Source organism: Elgaria multicarinata, chromosome 9, assembly GCF_023053635.1.
Source record: "Elgaria multicarinata webbii isolate HBS135686 ecotype San Diego chromosome 9, rElgMul1.1.pri, whole genome shotgun sequence".
NCBI classification, from domain to species: Eukaryota; Metazoa; Chordata; class Lepidosauria; order Squamata; family Anguidae; genus Elgaria; species Elgaria multicarinata.
The window spans coordinates 34178110-34198026 of record NC_086179.1 but is presented as its reverse complement, the minus strand read 5'-3'; the positions used below and the strand labels follow the sequence as shown (position 1 = coordinate 34198026).

The following is a 19917-nucleotide window of genomic DNA, read 5'->3' as shown; positions in this document are numbered from 1 at the left end:
AAGATCCAGGAGCCCTGTCCTCCTTTCCATATTGTCACCCTACCACGCACCTCCCTTCTGACTAGGAAGCTCTGCCCCCAGAAATGTAGAATGAGTTGTGGGGAGAGAAATTCACTCTGTCCATGCTCAGATGTATTCCTCCTCCCTCTCCATTATTACTTCATATGTTCTAGGATTGAGCTCTGGCGTTCAAGACCAATTCTGGAGTTATGGCAGCCCCAGTTCAAGTTAAGCCCTGTGTACATTTCTCTTGTTGCTTCCCCAGCACTGCAATCCATGCAGTGGCGCTGAGCTGTTGTGTATTTCAGGTAGACCAGCTGAAATGCAGAGCCAGTAGCCTGGAGGAAGAGTGCTCCTTGCTGAGGAAACAGGCACTGGCAGCTCCTCAGCGAGAGGTGGAGGATCACAGCCTTGCCGACACTGTCTCTGAGCTGCGGGCCGAGAACCAGAGGCTGATCGCGTCTCTTCAGGAGCTGCAGAGCGTGGTGCAGGTACTTGTTGAACATTAGTGTGTGGCTGAATGCCACCCCATGAAAAGATGACATTGTCTTGCATCAAATGTCTCCTCTCTGAAACCTAAGCTTCTCCTGGAGGGTAAGAGCTTCTGGGCCAGTTCACATGACCGCCGCATGATTGCGGTGTGTATTGGTGGCCATTGTGAATATTCAAACCACGGCGGGCAGTTGCCATGGCTTATTGTGAAATCTGAATCCAGGGTAGGGGTGGTTTGTGGCCATGGGCTGTTTTTGAGTTGGGATGGTTTGGGCTGCAGTGATTGTGTGGACCAGGCCAGTATCTGCCTGCATGAAGTTCTCAGTCCACCAGCCTCTTCTCCATTGTGGTTGGAGGGCCCATAGCTTGATGGTAGAGCAAATGCTTTCCAGGCAGAAGGTTCCAAGAGAACGAGGGTCAAAGGGGCCAGAGTTAGATCATGTAGACTAGGGGTCCCCAACTTTTAATTCTGAAAGAATGTTGTAGCTTCTTTCACAAAATGGCTGCCATGCCCCCCCCCTTAAATGGTCAGTTCATAAAATGGCTGCCATAGGGGGTATGGCTGGACAGAAAACATTCATTTGGAGGCCCAGAGGGTAACAAAAAGGCGAAGGCCTTCTCGATGGTGGTTTCCCATTTATGGAATGATCTCTTTGATGAGGCCCACCTGATGCCAACATGGTCATCTGTTCAACGCCAGGTTAAAACTGCCCTCTCCTCTCAGGCATTTGATCAGGTCCTGGATTGTCTCTGGCCAATGGTTTTAAATTGTTTTAGATATATGTTGTTGTGTGTGCTATTTGTTTTATGTTGTTACGTGAAAGGTTTTCTACTTTATATAATGTATTTTAGTGGTTTTTAATTTTTGTAAACTGCCCAAAGAGCTTTGGATATAGGGCAGTACAAGAATAGAATAAATGAAATGAAATGAAATTCCCCAGAAGGCTGGCAGACACTGACTGGCAGTAGCTCTCTAGGGTTTCAGGCAGAAGGTGTTCCTGCCCTACCTGGAGATGTCAGGGATTGAACCTGAGACCTTCTGCATGCAAAGCAGGAGCTCTGTCACACAGAGCCATCGTGACCCTCCCCTCTTTCAAGGCTGCATATTCCACCTCTGCACCACTGCAGTGCACACTTCAAAAGAGGGGATGTGCGGAAGAGAGCAACTTTCCACAGCAAGACTGTCCCTTGTTATGGCAGCCAGGCAACCCTCATACGTGACACGGGAGATAGGATATAGTGTCACTGGTGCTGGATCAGGGCTAGAGTTAATAAGACACTAAAAATAAAATCTAGTGTTGGCTTAGATGCCGCTAAAATACCAATGGATGGTTTGAACAGCTGTGGCTCTCAGCTGTTCAAGAGAAGCAGGCTGCCTGCTGGTATCTGGGTTATAAAACCAGCCTCATCTTACCCATGGATTATATATGAACATGTTAGTTTAGAGTGTTCCTCTGCTATGTGTTTTTAAAAGGTATCCTATATTTAAGAACTCTAATGGTTTGTGATGCCCCTGATTTGTTAATGCTGTTTCTGCAACTTTATCTCATAACCTTACAGCTTGCACTAGTTGTTAAATCCTGGAGAAAATTGCTTAAAGATGTTTTCAGTTTGAATTTCTCCCCATCCCCCATAAAACCCTGAAGTTTAATCAGAAGAACATGTAAATTTTTACAGGGGAGGGGGAAGAAATTGATTGAGGAGGAAGCATCTGGATACAATCAGTTATATAAATCTATTACATGCTCAGTAAAATGTTGATATTGCCATTATACTGTATAATTTTGACTTGGAGTGGTTTAAGAACTGGTCCTATAAAGTATGAAATTATAGCGTTCTTATCTTGGAAGCCATGAGTCCATCTCTCTGTGTTCATAATGAAACATAAAGCATTGCTTAGTTATGACATTTTGACTGTACAGCGTCAATCTGACACAGTTGGACTCTTTAGTTCAGGTTGGAGAGAGAATCACATTTTTCCCTGCTCCAGGCCCTCATATCAGTCATTTGTAATCTTGCAAGACTATGGTTGCCAACTCTGATCTAGGCTTCACAGTACTTGATCTGAGAGCCATTGTGGTACAGTGGTTACAGGAGCCTTCTCCAACTTGGTACCTTCCAGACATTTTGGATTTCAACTCCCATCAGCCATAGCCAGCATGACCAGTGGCCAGAAATGTTGGGAATTGTAGTCTAAAGCATCTGGGGGAGGGGCACCAGGTTGGGGAATACTGAGTTGGTCTAGGACTGGGAAGAAGTTTCAAATCTGCACTCAACCACAAAGCTCACTAGGTTGATATTGTTTGGCCTTAACCTACCTTACAGGGTTGTTGTGAGAATAAATGAATGGAAGAGAGGAGATAAAATATAAATGTACTAAGTAAGTAAATAATAAATTAGTTGTTAGTTGCTTTTGTGCGGTAACTCTTCACTATAATGTCCACCAATGCCTGTCATGTTGGTAACTGGATGGCATGGAGAACTTCCACACCAGTGCTGGACACCTCTACAAAATCCAGGTCTGAAGTGTAAACTCTCCTTGTCTTTGGGAAGTTCCATAGAGCAGGTAGAGCAACTTCTTACAGTGAAATGCAGAGTCCGCATGGGTTAATGTTGGGGCCGGCCCTACCATTAGGCATAGTGAGGCAAATATCTTAGGCAGCTGATTTTGGGTGCTGTGAAAGGGCAGCAAACGTGTTAGTTAACTGTTGTTGAGTTTCTTTTATTGCACGATTTTCACTAGGGATGTGCTCCGCTCCGATTAGGAGCGTAGAAGCAGTAGCGGATTGGCCTGCTCCGCCTTACCCAGAGGCGGAGTAGGAGCGGACCGCGGACCCCCTAGAAGCAAGGCGAAGAGAAGCGACCATTTTTCGGAGCTCCGAGTTCAGGCGGAGCGCTCCGGTCGCCATCTTGAAAACATTTCGCCATAGGATTGCATTGCGGCAAATAATCGCGCATAACTACGTTGTTTTTGAAGCTATCATTCTGGAAATTCTTGTGCACAGAGAGTCGTGGATGGGGGTCATTTTGAGACCACTCTCACCTCTCTGCGTGCTGTGGTTCACGTGCAATATTTTTTAAAAAATCGGGTCAACCGCGGGGCTCAAACTGCGTTTCGGCTTTTCGCCCATAGGATTGCATTGAGGGAAAGAATCGGGGATAACTGGTGGGGGGTTTAAGCTATCGTTCTGAAAATTCTTGTGCACAGAGAGTCATGGATGGGGGTCATTTTGAGACCACTCTCAACTTTCTGCGTGCTGTGGTTCACGTGCAATATTTTTTTAAAAATCGGGTCAACCGCGGGGCTCAAACTGCGTTTCGGCTTTTCGCCCATAGGATTGCATTGAGGGAAAGAATCGGGGATAACTGGGGGGGGGTTTAAGCTATCGTTCTGAAAATTCTTGTGCACAGAGAGTCGTGGATGGGGGTCATTTTGAGACCACTCTCAACTTTCTGCGTGCTGTGGTTCACGTGCAATATTTTTTTAAAAATCGGGTCAACCGCGGGGCTCAAACTGCGTTTCGGCTTTTCGCCCATAGGATTGCATTGAGGGAAAGAATCGGGGATAACTGGGGGGGGGTTTAAGCTATCGTTCTGAAAATTCTTGTGCACAGAGAGTCGTGGATGGGGGTCATTTTGAGACCACTCTCAACTTTCTGCATCGTACGGGTCGCGGGCTAGACGTTTTTAAAAAATCGGCGGGAAAAATACCTTTTTCAAAGGGCTGAGGGGCAGAGTCAGCTCCCGGTCATGATGATCCCAAAGTTGGAGGAGGGCATAGGCAAAACAGGTAACTTGGGATTCTGGGAAACTTCTCTTTCTTCATCTGAACGGGCTTTTCCCCGTGTTTTTTAACACAGTAGCCCCACCAAATGCACAAACACAACCTGAAATCATATACTAAGCCAAGAATAAGAGATAGAAAAACACAGCACTGCTCCCCACCCTAACCTTGGGGAACAACTGAATCGATGTGGTGCAAGGGGATGAGCTCCCCTAGGGCATCTCATCGTGGACGTGCCCCCACTCTCTCTTGCACTGGAAGGCCATAGAGCCTTCCAAAGAGAGTAAAACGGTGGAGCAATGCCTCTCATGAGTTGAAGTGAATGGTCACTTTTCAGTGGTGGAGCAATGCCTGTTCTGAGTCGAAGTGAGCGTTTTACTTCTTCTCCGAGCTGTGGCTGTCAGTGTCTTGAACTGGCAGCTACTTCCCCCTCCCCCGGGCACGTCCCCCTATTGCTGGTAAAAGACAGATATAGCCTTTTAAAAAAAGTTCTTCTTGTTGTTTATTGAGCAACACTGCTGCTTTTAATTCCACCCCTCCTTTGTTTATTGATTGATTTATTCCATTTTCTATGCATTACTGGCTTATCCTTGGCTCACTTCCTTATGCCCCCAGAAATGCCAGCTGCATGCCTGCCTGCCTTCCCTCCCTCCTCCCCTGCCCACCTCGCAGGGATGTTGTGTGTGGGGTGCCCGATTTTCAAAAATTCGCCAAAAATCAGGGGATGATGGGATTGCTTTGAAACTTGGCATGCGTGTGTATATCCCCATGAGGTGTCATGGTGCCAAACATGAGGTTTCTAACTTGAACAGAAAAAAAGTTGTATAATTTTTTAGCTTTCAATGCAAGCCTATGGGGGGGGGAAAACGGAGCTCCGGATCCGGATCCGGAGCTCCGGGCGGAGCGGAGCGGAAGTGGGCGGAGCGGGAGCGGAGCGGAGCGGCCCGATCCGGAAAATGGCGGATCTGCAAGTGAAGCGGAGCGGGGGGTCTGTGCACACCCCTAATTTTCACCATCTTTCTAACCAAGCATTAGATCTCTAACCAAGAATTCTCAGCAGCACCCTCAGCCAGCTCAAATTCCCAGAATTCTTTGGGGGAAGCCATAGCACTTAGAGTGGCATAACACTGTTGTGAAGTGTGTAAAGTAGATTTGCCTTTAGTTCCCGGTGGGAGAGGATATGAAAAACAACAACAAACAGGCAAAGTTTTCTGCTCTGGAGCTCCTGGAGGAGATATTGAAAATTGCCCCACGTGTAAACATGCCGACTGCTGCTCTTCCCTCAATTCATCAGACTCCTTAATTCAGCCCATCCCAGCGGACGAGTGATAGTTCTCCTTTGTTGCTTAGAAGGCAGGTGAAGGCCAGGTGCCGGGCTCTGAGAGGATCCTGCTGGACATTCTGGAGCATGACTGGAAAGAAGCCCAAGCTGACCGACAGGAACTGTGCCAGAAATTAGACTCTTTGCAAAATGAACTGCAGTGGGCAGAGGAGCTGAGAGATAAAGTAAGATCCCCCCTCCCCAGACATTCATTACTGGGGGAGGCATTGATGCAGTCACGCACTCCCCATGGTGGTTAGGATATATTGGCCAGCAACCCTATCTATAAGCCCTTAACCCCAATTAGTGGGTTATGTGGGATTACTAAGAAGTGAGGCGTAGGCGGTGGGAAACGTTTGCATATGTAGTCTTTTCCCACTTGATACATACTAGCTGTGAACCTTGGTACTGAAAACAGACTCATGTCAAGGGTAGGGATGGTCGGGCACTTGCTGAGGGCCCTCGCCCGAGCAGTGGTCCATAGACAACAGCCACCTGGAATCCCTCCTCTTCACCATGGCAACCTGATTGTTCACCTACCTCTTGCTCTGTCTCAGACAAGGATGGTTGCGAGAAGGAAGAAGGAGCAGTAGATGCTACTGCCTGTGTGCTCATTGGCTCTCTGCCTGTCAAGCAAGTAAGTGGTAGCAGTGGTGAGAAAGAGGACAGGAGCAATAATAGCTGGTGACAATAGTGATGGAGGTGGTCTGCTGAGGGAAGGGGCCCACTGAGGGTGTCCTGCCCAAGCACCCCCAAAAACCTGGAGCTGGCACTGATTGCAGGCCCAAACCTTCTTCAATGTAAGCCCTAAATATGTACTGGGCAAGTATAACCCTCTCTGCTTCCCCCCCCCCTCAGTACTTGCAAGACATGGAGGGTCTGCAGTTGAAGTACCAGACCCTGCAGAAGAATTGTGACCTGTACAAACACAGAATGACTACTGTGCTGGCTCAGCTAGAGGAGATTGAGAAGGAAAGAGATCAGGTGAATTGTGTCATTCCTGAAATCCTCCCTTTGGCTAGAATTGGGGGTCTCAGATGGGAGGGTCCCTCTGCCATCTCCTTAGGCTGCTCAGGCCTAAAGGCAGGTGGTGGTGATGTGGTTGCCAGTCCATTCCATGCCACTGTAATTAACATCAGAATGTGGAAACCACATGCGAAGGGTGGCGTCTAGGGGGAAGTGCATGGCTAACCTACTGGCCCCCATTTAGCCTGTTATGCCAATCCCTTGCAGAGATGCATGGCCCTGCAGGGCACGTATTGGGCTTGATATAATATTATGTTAGTGTAATACATTTATACTGTTGTTCACCGACTTGGTAGACTTTGTCCAGAAAAATGGCCTATAAATGTTTAGAATTAATAAAGCATACACCAGCGATCTTGAACCTCTTTCAGCCAGAGGGTCCTTTTGGGAGAAGCTTTTTAGGGCTGCATTCCAGCGGTGGGTCGGGCTGAAGGCAAAAGAGGTGGGAACAAAAATAACCCTAAACAACAGCTTATTGTACCTTAAGCCCCCCTAGGTAATAGGTTCTGTTGTTGTACTGCTCTGTCAGGAAGTGTTTCCTGATGTCCAGCTGGAATCTGGCTTCCTGTAACTTGAGCCCTTTATTCCGTGTCCTGCACTCTGGGAGGATCGAGAAGAGATCCTGGCCCTCCTCTGTGTGACAACCTTTCAAGTATTTGATGAGTGCTCTCATGTCTCCCCTCAACCTTCTCTTCTCCAGGCTAAACATGCCCAGTTCTTTCAGTCTCTCTTCATAGGGCTTTGTCTCCAGACCCTTGATCATCCCTGTTGCCCTCCACTGAACCCTCTCCAGCTTGTCTGCCTCCTTCTTGAAGTGTGGTGCCCAGAACTGGATGCAATGCTCAAGATGAGGCCGGAGTGTGTGGATACCAAAAGGAGACTGAAAAGAACTTCCAATAAGGGGCTTTCTTTTTCCACGTAACTCCTTGTCCTTCCTCGCTGGCTACTAAAAGCTGAATAAATTATACCGCATCAATTATGCAGATACATGCAAAGTTGCTTAATTTCCACATTCAGAATTTGGTTTTAGAAAGAAAGAAAGAGTACACAGTGTACTTAGTTCCACCTGTCATACCATCTGCCCATACCTGCCTCCCTTACTGGACTGTGTTTCTTTCAGGCAATCCAGAGCCGAGATGGCATCCAGCTGCAATACTCCCAAAGCCTCGTTGAGAAGGACCAGTACCGCAAGCGGGTTCGGGCCTTGGAAGAGGAGAGGGATGAGTTGCTGAGCAAACTCACGCAGGCCGAGGGCAAGATTGGCACCTTGGATGCACAGCTGCAGCGATGCCATTGCACCAAGGGCCTGGCTAAGAAGGTGTGTTTGGAAGAGGAAGCCTCTGATAGAAAGGAAAAGGAAAAGGTTCACCTATGGGAGTGGAGAGGAAGAGAAGGCAGACTAAAACTGAGCGGAACGATGGTTGGATTGCAGGGCGGGAGGACAGAATTCCTCGTGTGTTGAGGGGACTGAGGTCATACATAAAGAAAAGCCTTTCTAGCAGCAACTTTTTCATGCTCTCCACTTGTCTGTTCTGCCCTGAGCTGGAAGCTCATGAAACAGAAAAAATGGTACTTCAAATACCAGTGTGTCTATGGCCCTTTCTACACCTAAGGGTGGAGAGGGATGCATGGGAGACGATCCCGGGATTTCTGGCTTCCGGGATCGTTGCCCTATGTCTGGACGGCTGTGCGACGTCCTGGAAATGAAGAGAGATGTCATGCCCATCGCAGCCGCCATTTTTTAAAAAACAACAACACAGGAGCCAGAGCGTATTTGTACTCCAGCAAAAAAGTAAGTGGGGAAAAAAACCCTGCTCCTGCTCCCCGCCCATGTCCCTGGACTTCCTCCCGCCTGGCTCCTTCCCTCTGCTGACCTCCACTACTCGCGGGTAGGAGGGAAGAAGCCAGGACGGGTGGCCACACCACCCACGGTCCTCGGGATCATCTCAGGACCAAGAGTAAAACCAGGATAACTGGGGAAGCCGTTATCCTGGGGAAATGGAGGGAACATCCCTGCCTGTTCCCAGGATCCCCTGTGCATTATTTGGACACACTGGGATGATGTGTAGAAAGGGCCGATGTTTCCATTTCCTACCTTTTTCCCCATGGATGATGGCCACCAGTTTGGATGGCTCTAAAAGGGGATTAGACAGTTTCACAGAGTGTAAGGGTGCAATCCTATGCACATTTAGACAGAAACAAGTCCTACAGCTCCCAGCATTCTCCAGCCAGCTGGCTGGGGAATGCTGGGAGTTGTAGGACTTGTTTCTTTCTAAACATGCATAGGCTTGTGCCATCTCAGCACAGATAGAATAGGGAAGTCCGGGGTGTGGGTGGCAGATGCTGCCAGTGTCCCTGCTGATAAGAAAAAAGCACAGGTGCTGCATCCCTGTGAGCACTGCCTCCACTACACCACTGAGCCCAGAGACAATTTTGATGGGTGTGGCGTGAGAAACACCAGTCATACCTCTTCAAACTCTGCAAAGCCCAATGAACAGTGCAAGTCAATGTATGCTTTTTCAGAACTAAGTCCCTCTGTGTTCAATGGTGCTCACTCCCAGGGAAGTGTGCATAGGATTCCGGCTTCTTACCAAATTCCAGGTGTTCAGTCTCATGCCACTACTGTCTGTCGAAGCTGACTTGGGTCAATGTGGTGACTCTTAAGGTCAGACGATGGATGGTCTTCTCAAATAGCTTCTCCTTTCTTCCTCCCTAGGATCATTGTGGGTTCATGCAGGGCCTTCCAGGTTGGAAGGTGGGGCTTCGTTAGGAATGAACTACCGTACTGAGACATCTTTTGTTTTTCCGCCACCCCTTAGATGTGTTCCTCCTCCCATTCGCTCTGTTCCATCCTCAGTAGCACTTGGAGCATGATAGAGAAGCCTTCGACCCTGGAGGATGGGGTTCTGGAGACACCAGGCATCTTGGACATCACGTTCCCTGGGGACTGCATAAGCCCAGATGTGGTAAGTGGAAGACGGCATACACAAGGATGTGGTAGAGCAGGAGCTTTGCGTGCAGGAAGTCCCAGGTCCAATCCCTGGCACCTCCAGTTAAAATCAGGTAGCGGTTGATGGGAAAGAGTTGAGACCCTAGAGAGTGGTGGCCAGTTGACCTAGAAGCAACACTGGCCTAGTTGCTCCTTGGGTTTGACTCGGGTTGTTGTTGTTGTTGTTGTTATTATTATTGTTATTATTATTATTATTTTATTTCATTTTTATACTGCTCAATAGCTGAAGCTCTCTGGGCAGTTTACAACAATTCATAAGACAATAAAATACAGCATTAAAAATACAGCATAAAAAATTAAGTATCCAAAATTTAAAACAATTTAGACACTTAAAAACAGTTGCAATAAAATACTAGACCTGTTTAGATGACTGCCATGAAATGTCCCATCATATGCCATGAAATGCCTGGGAGTAGAGGGCAGTCCTGACCTGGTGCTGAAAGCATGACAACATTGGTGCCAGGTGGGCCTCTGTGGGTAGCTTGGGGAGCCACCATTGAGAAGGCCCTTTCTCTTGTTGCCACCTTCCAAGTCTTTCTTGGACGTGGCACTTGGAGGGCCCCCCCAGGTGGTGATCATAGTGTATGTTCAGGTAGTGGTATATTCAGGTCAGGAGAGGCATTTCCATCAGGTAGTGTGATCCCGAGCTGTATAAGGCAGCTTCATACATTCGTAGGACACTGTATTGCTGCTTTGCATTCATACAACCCAGCAACCTGGAAAGCACTGGGCAAACCTCCAACATCTCTGGGAGATGGTTGTGCAGATTTTCCTTTCCCGAGGTTGTAGCTGTGTCTACAGTTTCAGGAGCAGGGAATCTGCAACATCCTGTGGGTCCTGGGATGCCCTATAGGATTGCTCTGCAAAAGACTTTTAGGACCTCTGATACATGTTTAGACAGAAAAAAGTCCTGCAACTCCTAGCATTTCCCAGCCAGCCAGCTGGGAGTTGTAGGACTTTATTTCTGTCTAAACTTGCATCAAATTGCATCCTAAAAGACTTTAAAAGCATGGGAGAACAGTGAAGTCTTAGCCTGGGGCAGAAAAGCTAGCAGGGTGGGCACCAGGCAAGTTTTTCTTGGGAGAGGATATCAGAGCTGTGGGGCCACCACCACAAAAGCCCTCTCACTTGTTGCCACCCTATAAGTAACTTGCAGTAGCCATCCCCACCCTGATGCACTCCAGATGTGTCAGTCTAGAATTTCCATTGTTTTCAGCTAGCATGGCCATAATGGGAATTACAGTTCAACACATCTGGCTGGGGAAGGCTGCTTTACAGGCTATGGTGAAGATCATTAGGATGAGGAAAGTGAAATGCGCCAAACATCTACCGATTTCCACGTTGAATGTTTTGACGGTCTCCCTCTACGTCTGGCTCTTTTAATGTGATGCCTTTTTAAATGAGCCTTTTAAATGCATACGAGCCCACATCAACAATTAAAGATGAAATCCTATACATGTTTAGACAACTCTCATCAGCCCCAGCCAGCATGGCTAATTGGAAGTTGTAGTCCAAAACATCTGGAGAACACCTGGTTGAGGAGTGCTGGGCTCTAGGATTTGGTAGAAGCAATGGAACGCAAGATAGGTTGACACCATGAGATCTATGTTGTCAGGACACTGGTGGAACACTCTACTGGCGGAACAGAGCAGGGTCATGGGTGGAAAAAGTGTGCCTTTGTCTCCAGAACTATTGTTTTTATTCATACAGAAGCTTATCCAGAATTAATTGGAGTAATTTATTGATTACAATGCATTTGATTTAATTGAATGACAGCCATAGTGGAAGAACAGCAAGATGAGGAAATTTGGGGTGGAGGTGTCAAACTTTAAGGGGTGTATGTGTGCGATTTATATATACATATATTTTCTCCTTAGGATGTGAGTCCAGACAGAGAGAAGGAAATCAACCGTCTTTCCATCTTTCCCTTCCCACCCTGTGCTGGCTCCATACTTCGACGGCAGCGTGAAGAAGGACCATCTCCCATTAAGAGGTGATCCCAGGCTCTCTGTGCTGCAATGGGACTTCTCCCACTTGGCCTCCAGAGTCTTAGGCTTCCCCATATTGGAAAGAGTCTCTTGGACTACAGAATGTGACTGCAGAATATGACTTCTTGTTAAATGGTGGGGAAAGAGCCACTGGAGGCTGGTGGCCCCTATGTCAGTGTGGCAGCGAATCCGCTCTGGGTTTCAGTCAAAACCAGCCAGAATGCTAAAGGAGCCATCCGAGGTGCTGAACCCATTTTGGGGATAGGATTTGCCATTTTGCACAGCTTTAGAGTTCTGGATGCTTCTGATTGAAACCCAGAGCAGATTCATGGTCCCACCAAATTCAGAGCCACCAGCCCCCACTGGGGAGAGCACATGGTGCACCCCCAGATTCAGCCCAAGAGCTGACATGGCTTTGTGCCTCAGGCATGTTTATTGCAATTAAGGTTCCAGTGATCCATGGTTGTGAAGCCTGTGGCTTTGTTTTGCCCTCCCTTAAAGTACCCCCACCTTATTCTCATTGAGAGATTCAAGTTTTGAGATTAACACTTGGAAAATATAAAAAACCCAAAAAACTTCCAAGTATTTGAGTAGAACACTTGAAAGTCCAATTTCCTCCCCTTCTTCAAGGCTTCCTATCTTCCCCACAGCCCTCCCCATCTCTGGCAGCCCCCCCTTTCCCTCAAGAATAAACAGCTTTACCTTTTGCAAATGGGGAGGGGGTAACAATTTGCAGAGAGCAGGAGAAAGGGCTGCGTGGGGCCCCATGCAGCCCCTCATGCTAGCTGCAAATGAAGCTCCACTTTATGGGGGTGTTGGTGGGGGGAGTTCAGAGTTCACTGATAGGGAATTCATAATTGCTGGAGGCAGAGCCCACCCAAGACATTTTACCGCCTGAGTCAAAAGACAAGATGGCGTCCCTTTCCGTTCCAGGAACAAAAGCTGACTGGACTGGCAGTTGAATCTTTCTTGAACATGGGTGATGGGACAGCATTCTCCACCCACCGGAAGTCAGCAGGCTAGCTTAGGGGGTGCAGCCCAGGCTGCATGGCCCACAGTTCTCTTTTTCAACACCCTGCTGCTACTTCCCAGCACCTGCCGCCTGAGGCAACCGCCTCACGGACAAATAGTAAGGCTGACCCTGTGGGGAAAGGAATTTACCCACTACTTTATATATTAAAAAATGCCCCGCTCTGAATTGTTTCAAGACGGGGGGAATACAAACATAAGAAAGGCATTATTTTTTGAAGAACAGTATAGAGATAGACTAAAGGTTTTGATATTTGTAAGGATCTGAATTAATGCCTCTCCTTCTGTGTTCTTTGTGTCTTCAGCCGGTCTTATGGGTCCTTTGGCAGCATGGAAGACTTGACAGGTATTTCCAGCCATGGTTTTCCATCGTAGAGTTTCTCCTTGAAAGCTCTGTGAGAGGCTTGTGGGGGTGGGGAGAGGAGGGGCTTCCCTCTGTCAAGCGAGCTGCATGACCGTGCGCCCACCAGGAGGCACCCTTGCCCCACACTTCTGCCTGCCTGCTCTGGGAGCACCACTGGGGGCTTGCCAGCCTCATGCATGCATGCATGCGCAGCTCTTAGGCTATTCCAGTCTGGTGTGTTTAATTTATAGAGGGTTTTTATTTGACGATGAATTCAATTCAGTTTCAGAGGAGTAGGGATGAGATAAATGCTTCTGCTTCTGGCTGTTATCGGTTCTTGTTGACAGGTTGTAAATTTCTACTGTATGTTCCACTGTATATCTTGGGTCTGGCTAGATTTGTGGCATTTTGCACCAACGCACCAAACCAGGAGAGTTGTCATATGCGCAAAGACAGTCTGGCTTCTGCATTCAGATGCTAAAAATGAGGTACTTTTGACCAGAGCCCATGAAATACAATCCACATTACACCAAGGAGGAATCGGATGGGTCACAAGTCACCTGACTTTCGGGGGGAGCCCACAGCACTCCCTTGCATACCCTTCCAGCCTGAGGATGTAGGTCTCCCGTCATCTGACTCTGAGGATGACTTGCCTGCAGTTTCTCCTGTCCATCAGCCGCACAGACTGCAAAAACAGGCACTGGCCCTTTAAGAACTATGATCAGGATCCAGCAGGGGTGGAGCCACTGAAATTTCAGGTTCTGCCAGCCCTCTTAAGGCCTCCATTGGCTGCAGTCCTTTGCTGTGACAACAGCTCCTTATGGGGGAATATGTCATCCAGCACTTCGTAGAGTACGCTCTCCAAGGTCCTGCCTGGACATCTTCCTTGCTTAACACATCCCAGAACAGACACTGAGCGCTACTATGCCATCTGCTTCCCCTGGGATTCACATCCAGCCAGGACAGTGTGCTGGTTCTGCAGTAAAGGCTTTCATGACTGCTCCTTGCCTTCATGCTTGGGCCATTAAATGTTACCCTGGCTGCATAGAAACCATTCTTGAAAAAGGCTCCCTTAGTTATGGGCTTTTCCTGTCCCATCTGCTTCAGCACTTTCACCACACTCTCTCCAAGCCCTTTAGATGCAGGCTAATTGGAGCCCCTTGGATGTGTTCTGTGATAACTTGCCCTCCCTTCTTCTCTCCGTCAGGAAGTGTCTCCACCACTGTCTCCTCCATCAGATCACCTTCCTCTTCTAGCAGTGCACACACCAGGGCAAAGTCGGAAATTTGCTTGTCCAGCATCTCTGACCAGCAGGATTTTGCCAGGAGGTCTGTTTGCCTTTCACCCCCGATTGTTTCTAGAAGCAGCCTTATGACTCCTAAAATTGTATGGCCATCTCCATGGGGCCTGGAGGAAGAAAATATGAGTGAAGACATAAAGAGTATAAGGCTCAGTGTATCTGGAAACAGCGTCCCTTGCATTGGTGAATCATTGCAGGAAATATGACAAAGGATTTTCCAAAATGCATTGGGCCTGCCGTGTGTGTGTGTGTGTGTGTGTGTGTGTGTGTGTGTGTGTGTAAGTGTAATCTGAACTTTTCTCTTTTCTCCCCTTTTTTCTTCCCCCTTTTCTCTTTTTTCCTTTTTCCTTCCTCTTTCCCCCTTTCCTCTTTTCTTTCCCCTCTCTTTTTTTCTTTCCCCCTCTTTTTCCTCTTTTTTCTCCCTCCCCTATTTTTTCCTTGTTTTCCTTTTTTCCTTCTTCCCCTTCTCCTTTTTCTGTTTGTGGTGCCAACCCGTTGTTGTTGTTGTTGTTGTTGTTGTTTGCTTCTGGTGTGGAAGAGCCAGCTTCACATGACCCAACTGAGCTTGGCCTGGTACACGATGAGACTGTGGGTCATTTTACGAGGAATTGCTGCATGCCTCCTCCTGTAAGGCAGACCTCACAATGCCCCCTGCCCTGGAAGAGTGTTATGGAGCGCCTCCTGTCCTGCTATTCGAGGCACAGAGCGCCATTCCTTGCCCGATAGCAGGGTCTCAATCCCTACTGTTGCTTTCTTCCCCTGCAGATCTGTTGTGGTGCATTTGTCCAGCGCAGATCAACTGAGCATTCCAGCACCCCAAAGCAGGGGACTTGCTGGGGACATCTCCATCCTCGGAGGAAACAGAACAGGGATTTATGTCCAGTGGGTGAGGCCAAGCTCGGAAGTGGAGAGGGCAGGACTCAGAGAAGGATGCCGGCTCCTAGAGGTATGAATGAATAAATGAATGAATGAATGAACGTGTGGAGTTGCAGCTGAGTTCTGAGCAGGAAGGGTTTGAGAAAGGCAAGGGGGAAAACTGCAGGAATCCACCAAAGGGCAGCTGAGGCTCCCCTCCTTGGTCTCTTACAGCTACCTGGAGCGCATCCTGCTTGGAGTTGAGATGTAAAATGCAGAGTGACGCCTAGTGGCTGAGCTTTATACTGCAAATGTGCTATTTCAGAGGAGAAACAACTTAAAGGCAAAGGTTGGAATCTGATCTCTAGTTACATTTTTATTTGTTTGTTTACTTAATTGGTAAATCACGCAACTGGCAGATGCCCTTGGGGTGGTTTACAGTCCTTAAAAAAATCTAACTCTGAAACAACAATAAAACAGCCAAAACAATAAATACAACAACAAAAATATCGAATTATTAAAGGGACAGCAGAAGTGATAACCAGAGCAAGAGTAAATGCCAGCTAGAAGAGAAAGGTTTTAGCCTGGCATCTAAATGTGTACAGTGAAGACTCCAGGTAGGTCTCTCTGAGAAGAGCTTTCCGCCGATAGAGCGGCATGTAGAGAAGAACCTCTGAAGGTGATCTTATCAATTGGGCAGGAACCTGCACTTTTGCATGAGTCCCATAGAATTCCAGGGGATGTAATATGTTCCTGTGCATAACTAATCTCAGGATAAGATCGTAAGGGGTGTATTGATGTGGTGGGGCTTTTATGTGGATGTTGATGCCTTGTCTGCTGGCTTTTTAGTCCATTCCAAGTGTCTGACTCAATGCAATAAAAAGACTGTACTAAATAATACTTATTTTATTTATGTATTTATTGCATTTATATACCGCTCCATAGCCAAAGCTCTTTGGGCAGTTTACTTAGTCTCAAGATATCTGGGAAAGGGACATATCTCACGGGTAAAGCACAGGCTTTGCATGCAGAAGGTCCCAAGTTCAGTCACCAGCATCTCCTGGTAGGACTAAGAAAGTCTCCTGCCTGAAACCCTGGAGAGCCACTATAAAAACTTTGCAGATGATAACTGAGCTAGATACATCGATGGTTTGACTTGGCAGAGGGCAACTTCCTATGTGCTTCAAACCTTTAACATTCAACACTGGGAGCCAGTGAGGGGTAATGGTTAGAGTGCTGGACTGGGACTCTGTAGGTCCGGGTTCTAATCCCCACTCAGCCATGAAGCTCACTAGGTGACTTTAGGCCACTCAGTAACTCTCAGTCTAACCTGCCTTCACAGGGTTGTTGTGAGGATAAAATGGAGAGGAGGAGGCTTGTGTAAGCCGCCTTGTATCTTTTGCCAGAGGGAAAAAGGCCGGATATGGATGTAATAATAAATAAAACAAATATTCAATAACTTGTAACCCTTATGACAACTGTGTAAGATAGGTCTAGTCTTATTATAATCCCCCTGTTACAGAGAGGAAGCTGAAAGAGAGCCATCCCCCTGTCCCCCAATAAGTTCATGGCAGAGACAAGATTGGAATCCAGGATTTCTTGAGCCCTCAAACAATCTCTTAGGTATCTATGGAGGGGTTGGTTGTCCTCTGTTTACTACCCTGTTTCCCCGAAAATAAGACAGTGTCTTATATTAATTTTTGCTCCCAAAGATGCACTAGGTCTTATTTTCAGGGGATGACTTATTTTTCCATGAAGAAGAATACGGTACACATTTATTGTTGAACAAAAAAACAGGTCTTATTTTCGGGGGGATGCCTTATATTACAGCGAGAGGCAAAACTGGAAGTAGGTCTTATTTTCGGGGGATGTCTTACTTTCGGGGAAACAGGGTAGCTGTTTGGGGAGCACAAGCGGGGAAGGTTTGATTGTGCTCATGTCCTGCTCCTGGGTTGTTGTTGTTATAGCGCCATCAATGTGCATGGTGCTGTACAGGTTCAGCCTTCCTCAACCTGGGGCGCTCCAGATGTGTTGGACTGCATCTCCCAGAATTCCCCAGCAGCTGGCTGGGGCATTCTGGGAGTTGTAGTCCAACACATCTGGAGTGCCCCAGGTTGAGGAAGGCTGGGTTAAACAATAAAAGAGCAACTTCCTGCCACAGGTCCGTGCATTCTAATAAAATCACCATCCAACAAATAAGCAGAGGAGATAATAACACTAGACAACATTATAAAATAGTGAGATCAGACTGAAATTCGAAAAGCATTGGAGAAAAGAAAGAAAAGAAAGCAGCTGGTTGGCCACTGTGTAAACAGAACGTTGGACTAAATTGACCCTTGGTCTGATTCAACATGGCTCTGCTTATTTTCTTTCCACTTTCTGAGCCTTACTAGCACCTGCTACTTAAATATCATATTTATCCATGACTGGCTACCATCATCTGTTGTAGCTTGGAGGCACAATAGGAAAACCACCATTGGTTGCAGTCTTTAAATTAGTTCATGCTGCTGTCTTAGTGGGCGTTACAAGTCCCACACACCTCCTTTAGAGACCCCCGCAACAACAACAGCAGCCTGTTTTTAAGACCTCCTGTCCCAAGGAAACCTTGCATTTGTCAGTCTTCATTTGCTTTCTTGTATTATTTAATACTACAGGCTACAGAGGAAGCAGACGGAGAGGTAGAAGCACAGCTTTTTAGCTCAGAAATATTATTATGAAGCTAATGCTACTTGATCCACGCATCTTTTTTCTATTGTGTGTTTCTTTGGCAGCTTAGGGGGTCACAGCTAAATGGGGAGGTGCTCTCCCTGGAGAACTGCACACGGGAGGTAGCTTACCTGAGTCTGTTGCACTGGGATGACCCATCTGCTCTTGTCTTCCTGCCTGATATGAAGGGTAAGCTGCTGTAAGCATACTGTAAATGGTATTTGTGTTTATCCTGGATTCACCTGGACAGCCAAAGCTATGTGTATTCTGCACATCTGTGATTATGCTGCAGAAATATAAAACTGGCCTAGAATTCCACATCTTTCAGATTTGCTTTTTTGAAATGTATCTATAGACAAGTTTCTAGTCCCTATGATGGCAGAATGAAATCTCTCAGAATCTTGAGATGAGCCTGATCCTATTATCAAACATTATTATTATTATTTTATTATTATTTATTTATATAGCACCATCAATGTACATGGTGCTGTACAGAGTAAAACAGTTAATACCAAGACCCTGCCGCATAGGCTTACATTCTAATAAAATCATAATAAAACAATAAGGAGGGGAAGAGAATGCAAACAGGCACTGGGTAGGGTAAAACTAACAGTATAAAGTCAGAACAAAATCAGTTGCACTTTAGTGCAGTGCTCTGTGTTGTGCTGTATTTCTTTATCACATTACCCAAAGCAAAACAGAGTATGGGTAATGTTGCACATAAAGTAGAAAAGTCAGCTGTACCAACATTTATCGTTCCCGATGCTTTTTGAGAATGTCTCTTTATCAGTTGCGCAGAATCCAAATGCCTCTGTCCACCATCACTCTTCCTTACACCTTTCCTTTCTGCATTGTGTAAGCTAGCCTGGTGCCCTCCAGATGTTTTGGACTCCCTCCCATAATCCTCAGCCAGTGTGGCCAGTGGTCAGGAATTGCAGCCCAAAAACATCTGGAGGTCATCAGGTTGGGGAAGGAAGCATTTCTCACAACATGTAATGAATTTAGGTCCATTGGCAGCTGTTAGCCAAGACTGTTAAATCAAGTCTCCAAGTTTGGCAATATTCCTCTGTGTCCCAGATGCTGGAGAGGCAGCAGTGGGGGAGGGCTGTTGCTTTTGTGCTCCCAGAGGCACCTGGTTGTCCATGGTGGGAGACTGGAAGAGCTGGGCCTTTCTTCTGATCCAGCAGGGCTCTTCTTATGTGCATCCTCTTCTTTTGTCAGGATACCAGCCTGTCCAAGAAGCACGAGATGCTGGCCGGAAGATTCCTGGCGACTCGTTCTATGTGCGCGCCAACTTGAGCCTGCTGGAGTTGGCGGACCCTTACGCCCTGTGCGTGAAGTGTCGGGAGATTCTTCACGTCACCGACACCTTGCACAAGGGGAGGCTGGAGTGGTACTGTGCCCGAGTGGACCCCTTTACCCTCCAGGACTTGGACAGGGGCACGGTACCCAATTATAGCAGGTAATGGGTCAGGGGGGTGCTCTTTGTCATTCTATGTCCATTGGTCCTTGGTATCTCAACAGGAGAGAACAGTTCGACCCTATGTCCTCCGAAAATATTCACAAGTTATCAAATACGTATTTGCGTTCGTCCGGCACCAAATTCCCAGTTTGACTGTGCAAATTTTCTCAGTAAACTGAATCAGCCCTGCTTGAATCAGCCCCACTTATGGAGGAGATGTGTGTAAATTTTGGAAGACTTCCACAAATCTCCCATTCTATCGCTGCTCGATTGGAGCAAATTTTCCATTCGTCTAGAGTGAGCAGCAATCGCAAGTATGAATGGGGATCAGTCCTGGCACGAGTGGCGAGACGACGTTCAGAGAATTGTAACGATCTTGAGCATCACTCTTTCGCCCAACCATAGGAACCAAAGCTCAAGGGGAGAGCAGCTGCCTTGCAGGCAAAAGGTCCCAAGGTCAATCCCAGTTCTGGTTTGTTTTTTAAAGGAGCAGGTGATGGGAAATACCTCTTTCTGCCTGAGACTCTGGAAAAGACCAGCCTTCCTCAAACTGCTGACCTCCAGATGTTTTGGATGACATCTCCCATCATCCCTAACCATT

General features: G+C 47.2%; 2 protein-coding genes across 5 annotated transcripts in view; one reads left to right on the top strand and one right to left on the bottom strand.

Annotated features, from left to right (window-relative positions):
- Positions 1-19917, bottom strand: part of CDC42EP1 (CDC42 effector protein 1) — a 258720-nt gene that overhangs the window by 98546 nt on the left and 140257 nt on the right. The window lies entirely within an intron of this gene.
- The window catches only part of CARD10 (caspase recruitment domain family member 10), a 52327-nt gene that overhangs the window by 19392 nt on the left and 13018 nt on the right, over positions 1-19917 (top strand). For 3 of the 4 annotated variants that reach the window (XM_063133499.1, XM_063133495.1, XM_063133496.1), the window contains exons 5-15: positions 309-491; positions 5627-5782; positions 6456-6581; positions 7744-7941; positions 9443-9589; positions 11511-11626; positions 12956-12996; positions 14201-14321; positions 15059-15239; positions 17920-18043; positions 19076-19316. In XM_063133499.1, the coding sequence (XP_062989569.1) occupies positions 309-491; positions 5627-5782; positions 6456-6581; positions 7744-7941; positions 9443-9589; positions 11511-11626; positions 12956-12996; positions 14201-14321; positions 15059-15239; positions 17920-18043; positions 19076-19316 (1634 nt within the window). The remainder of the gene's footprint in view (positions 1-308; positions 492-5626; positions 5783-6455; positions 6582-7743; positions 7942-9442; positions 9590-11510; positions 11627-12955; positions 12997-14200; positions 14322-15058; positions 15240-17919; positions 18044-19075; positions 19317-19917) is intronic. The other variant, XM_063133497.1, reaches the window with a different exon arrangement.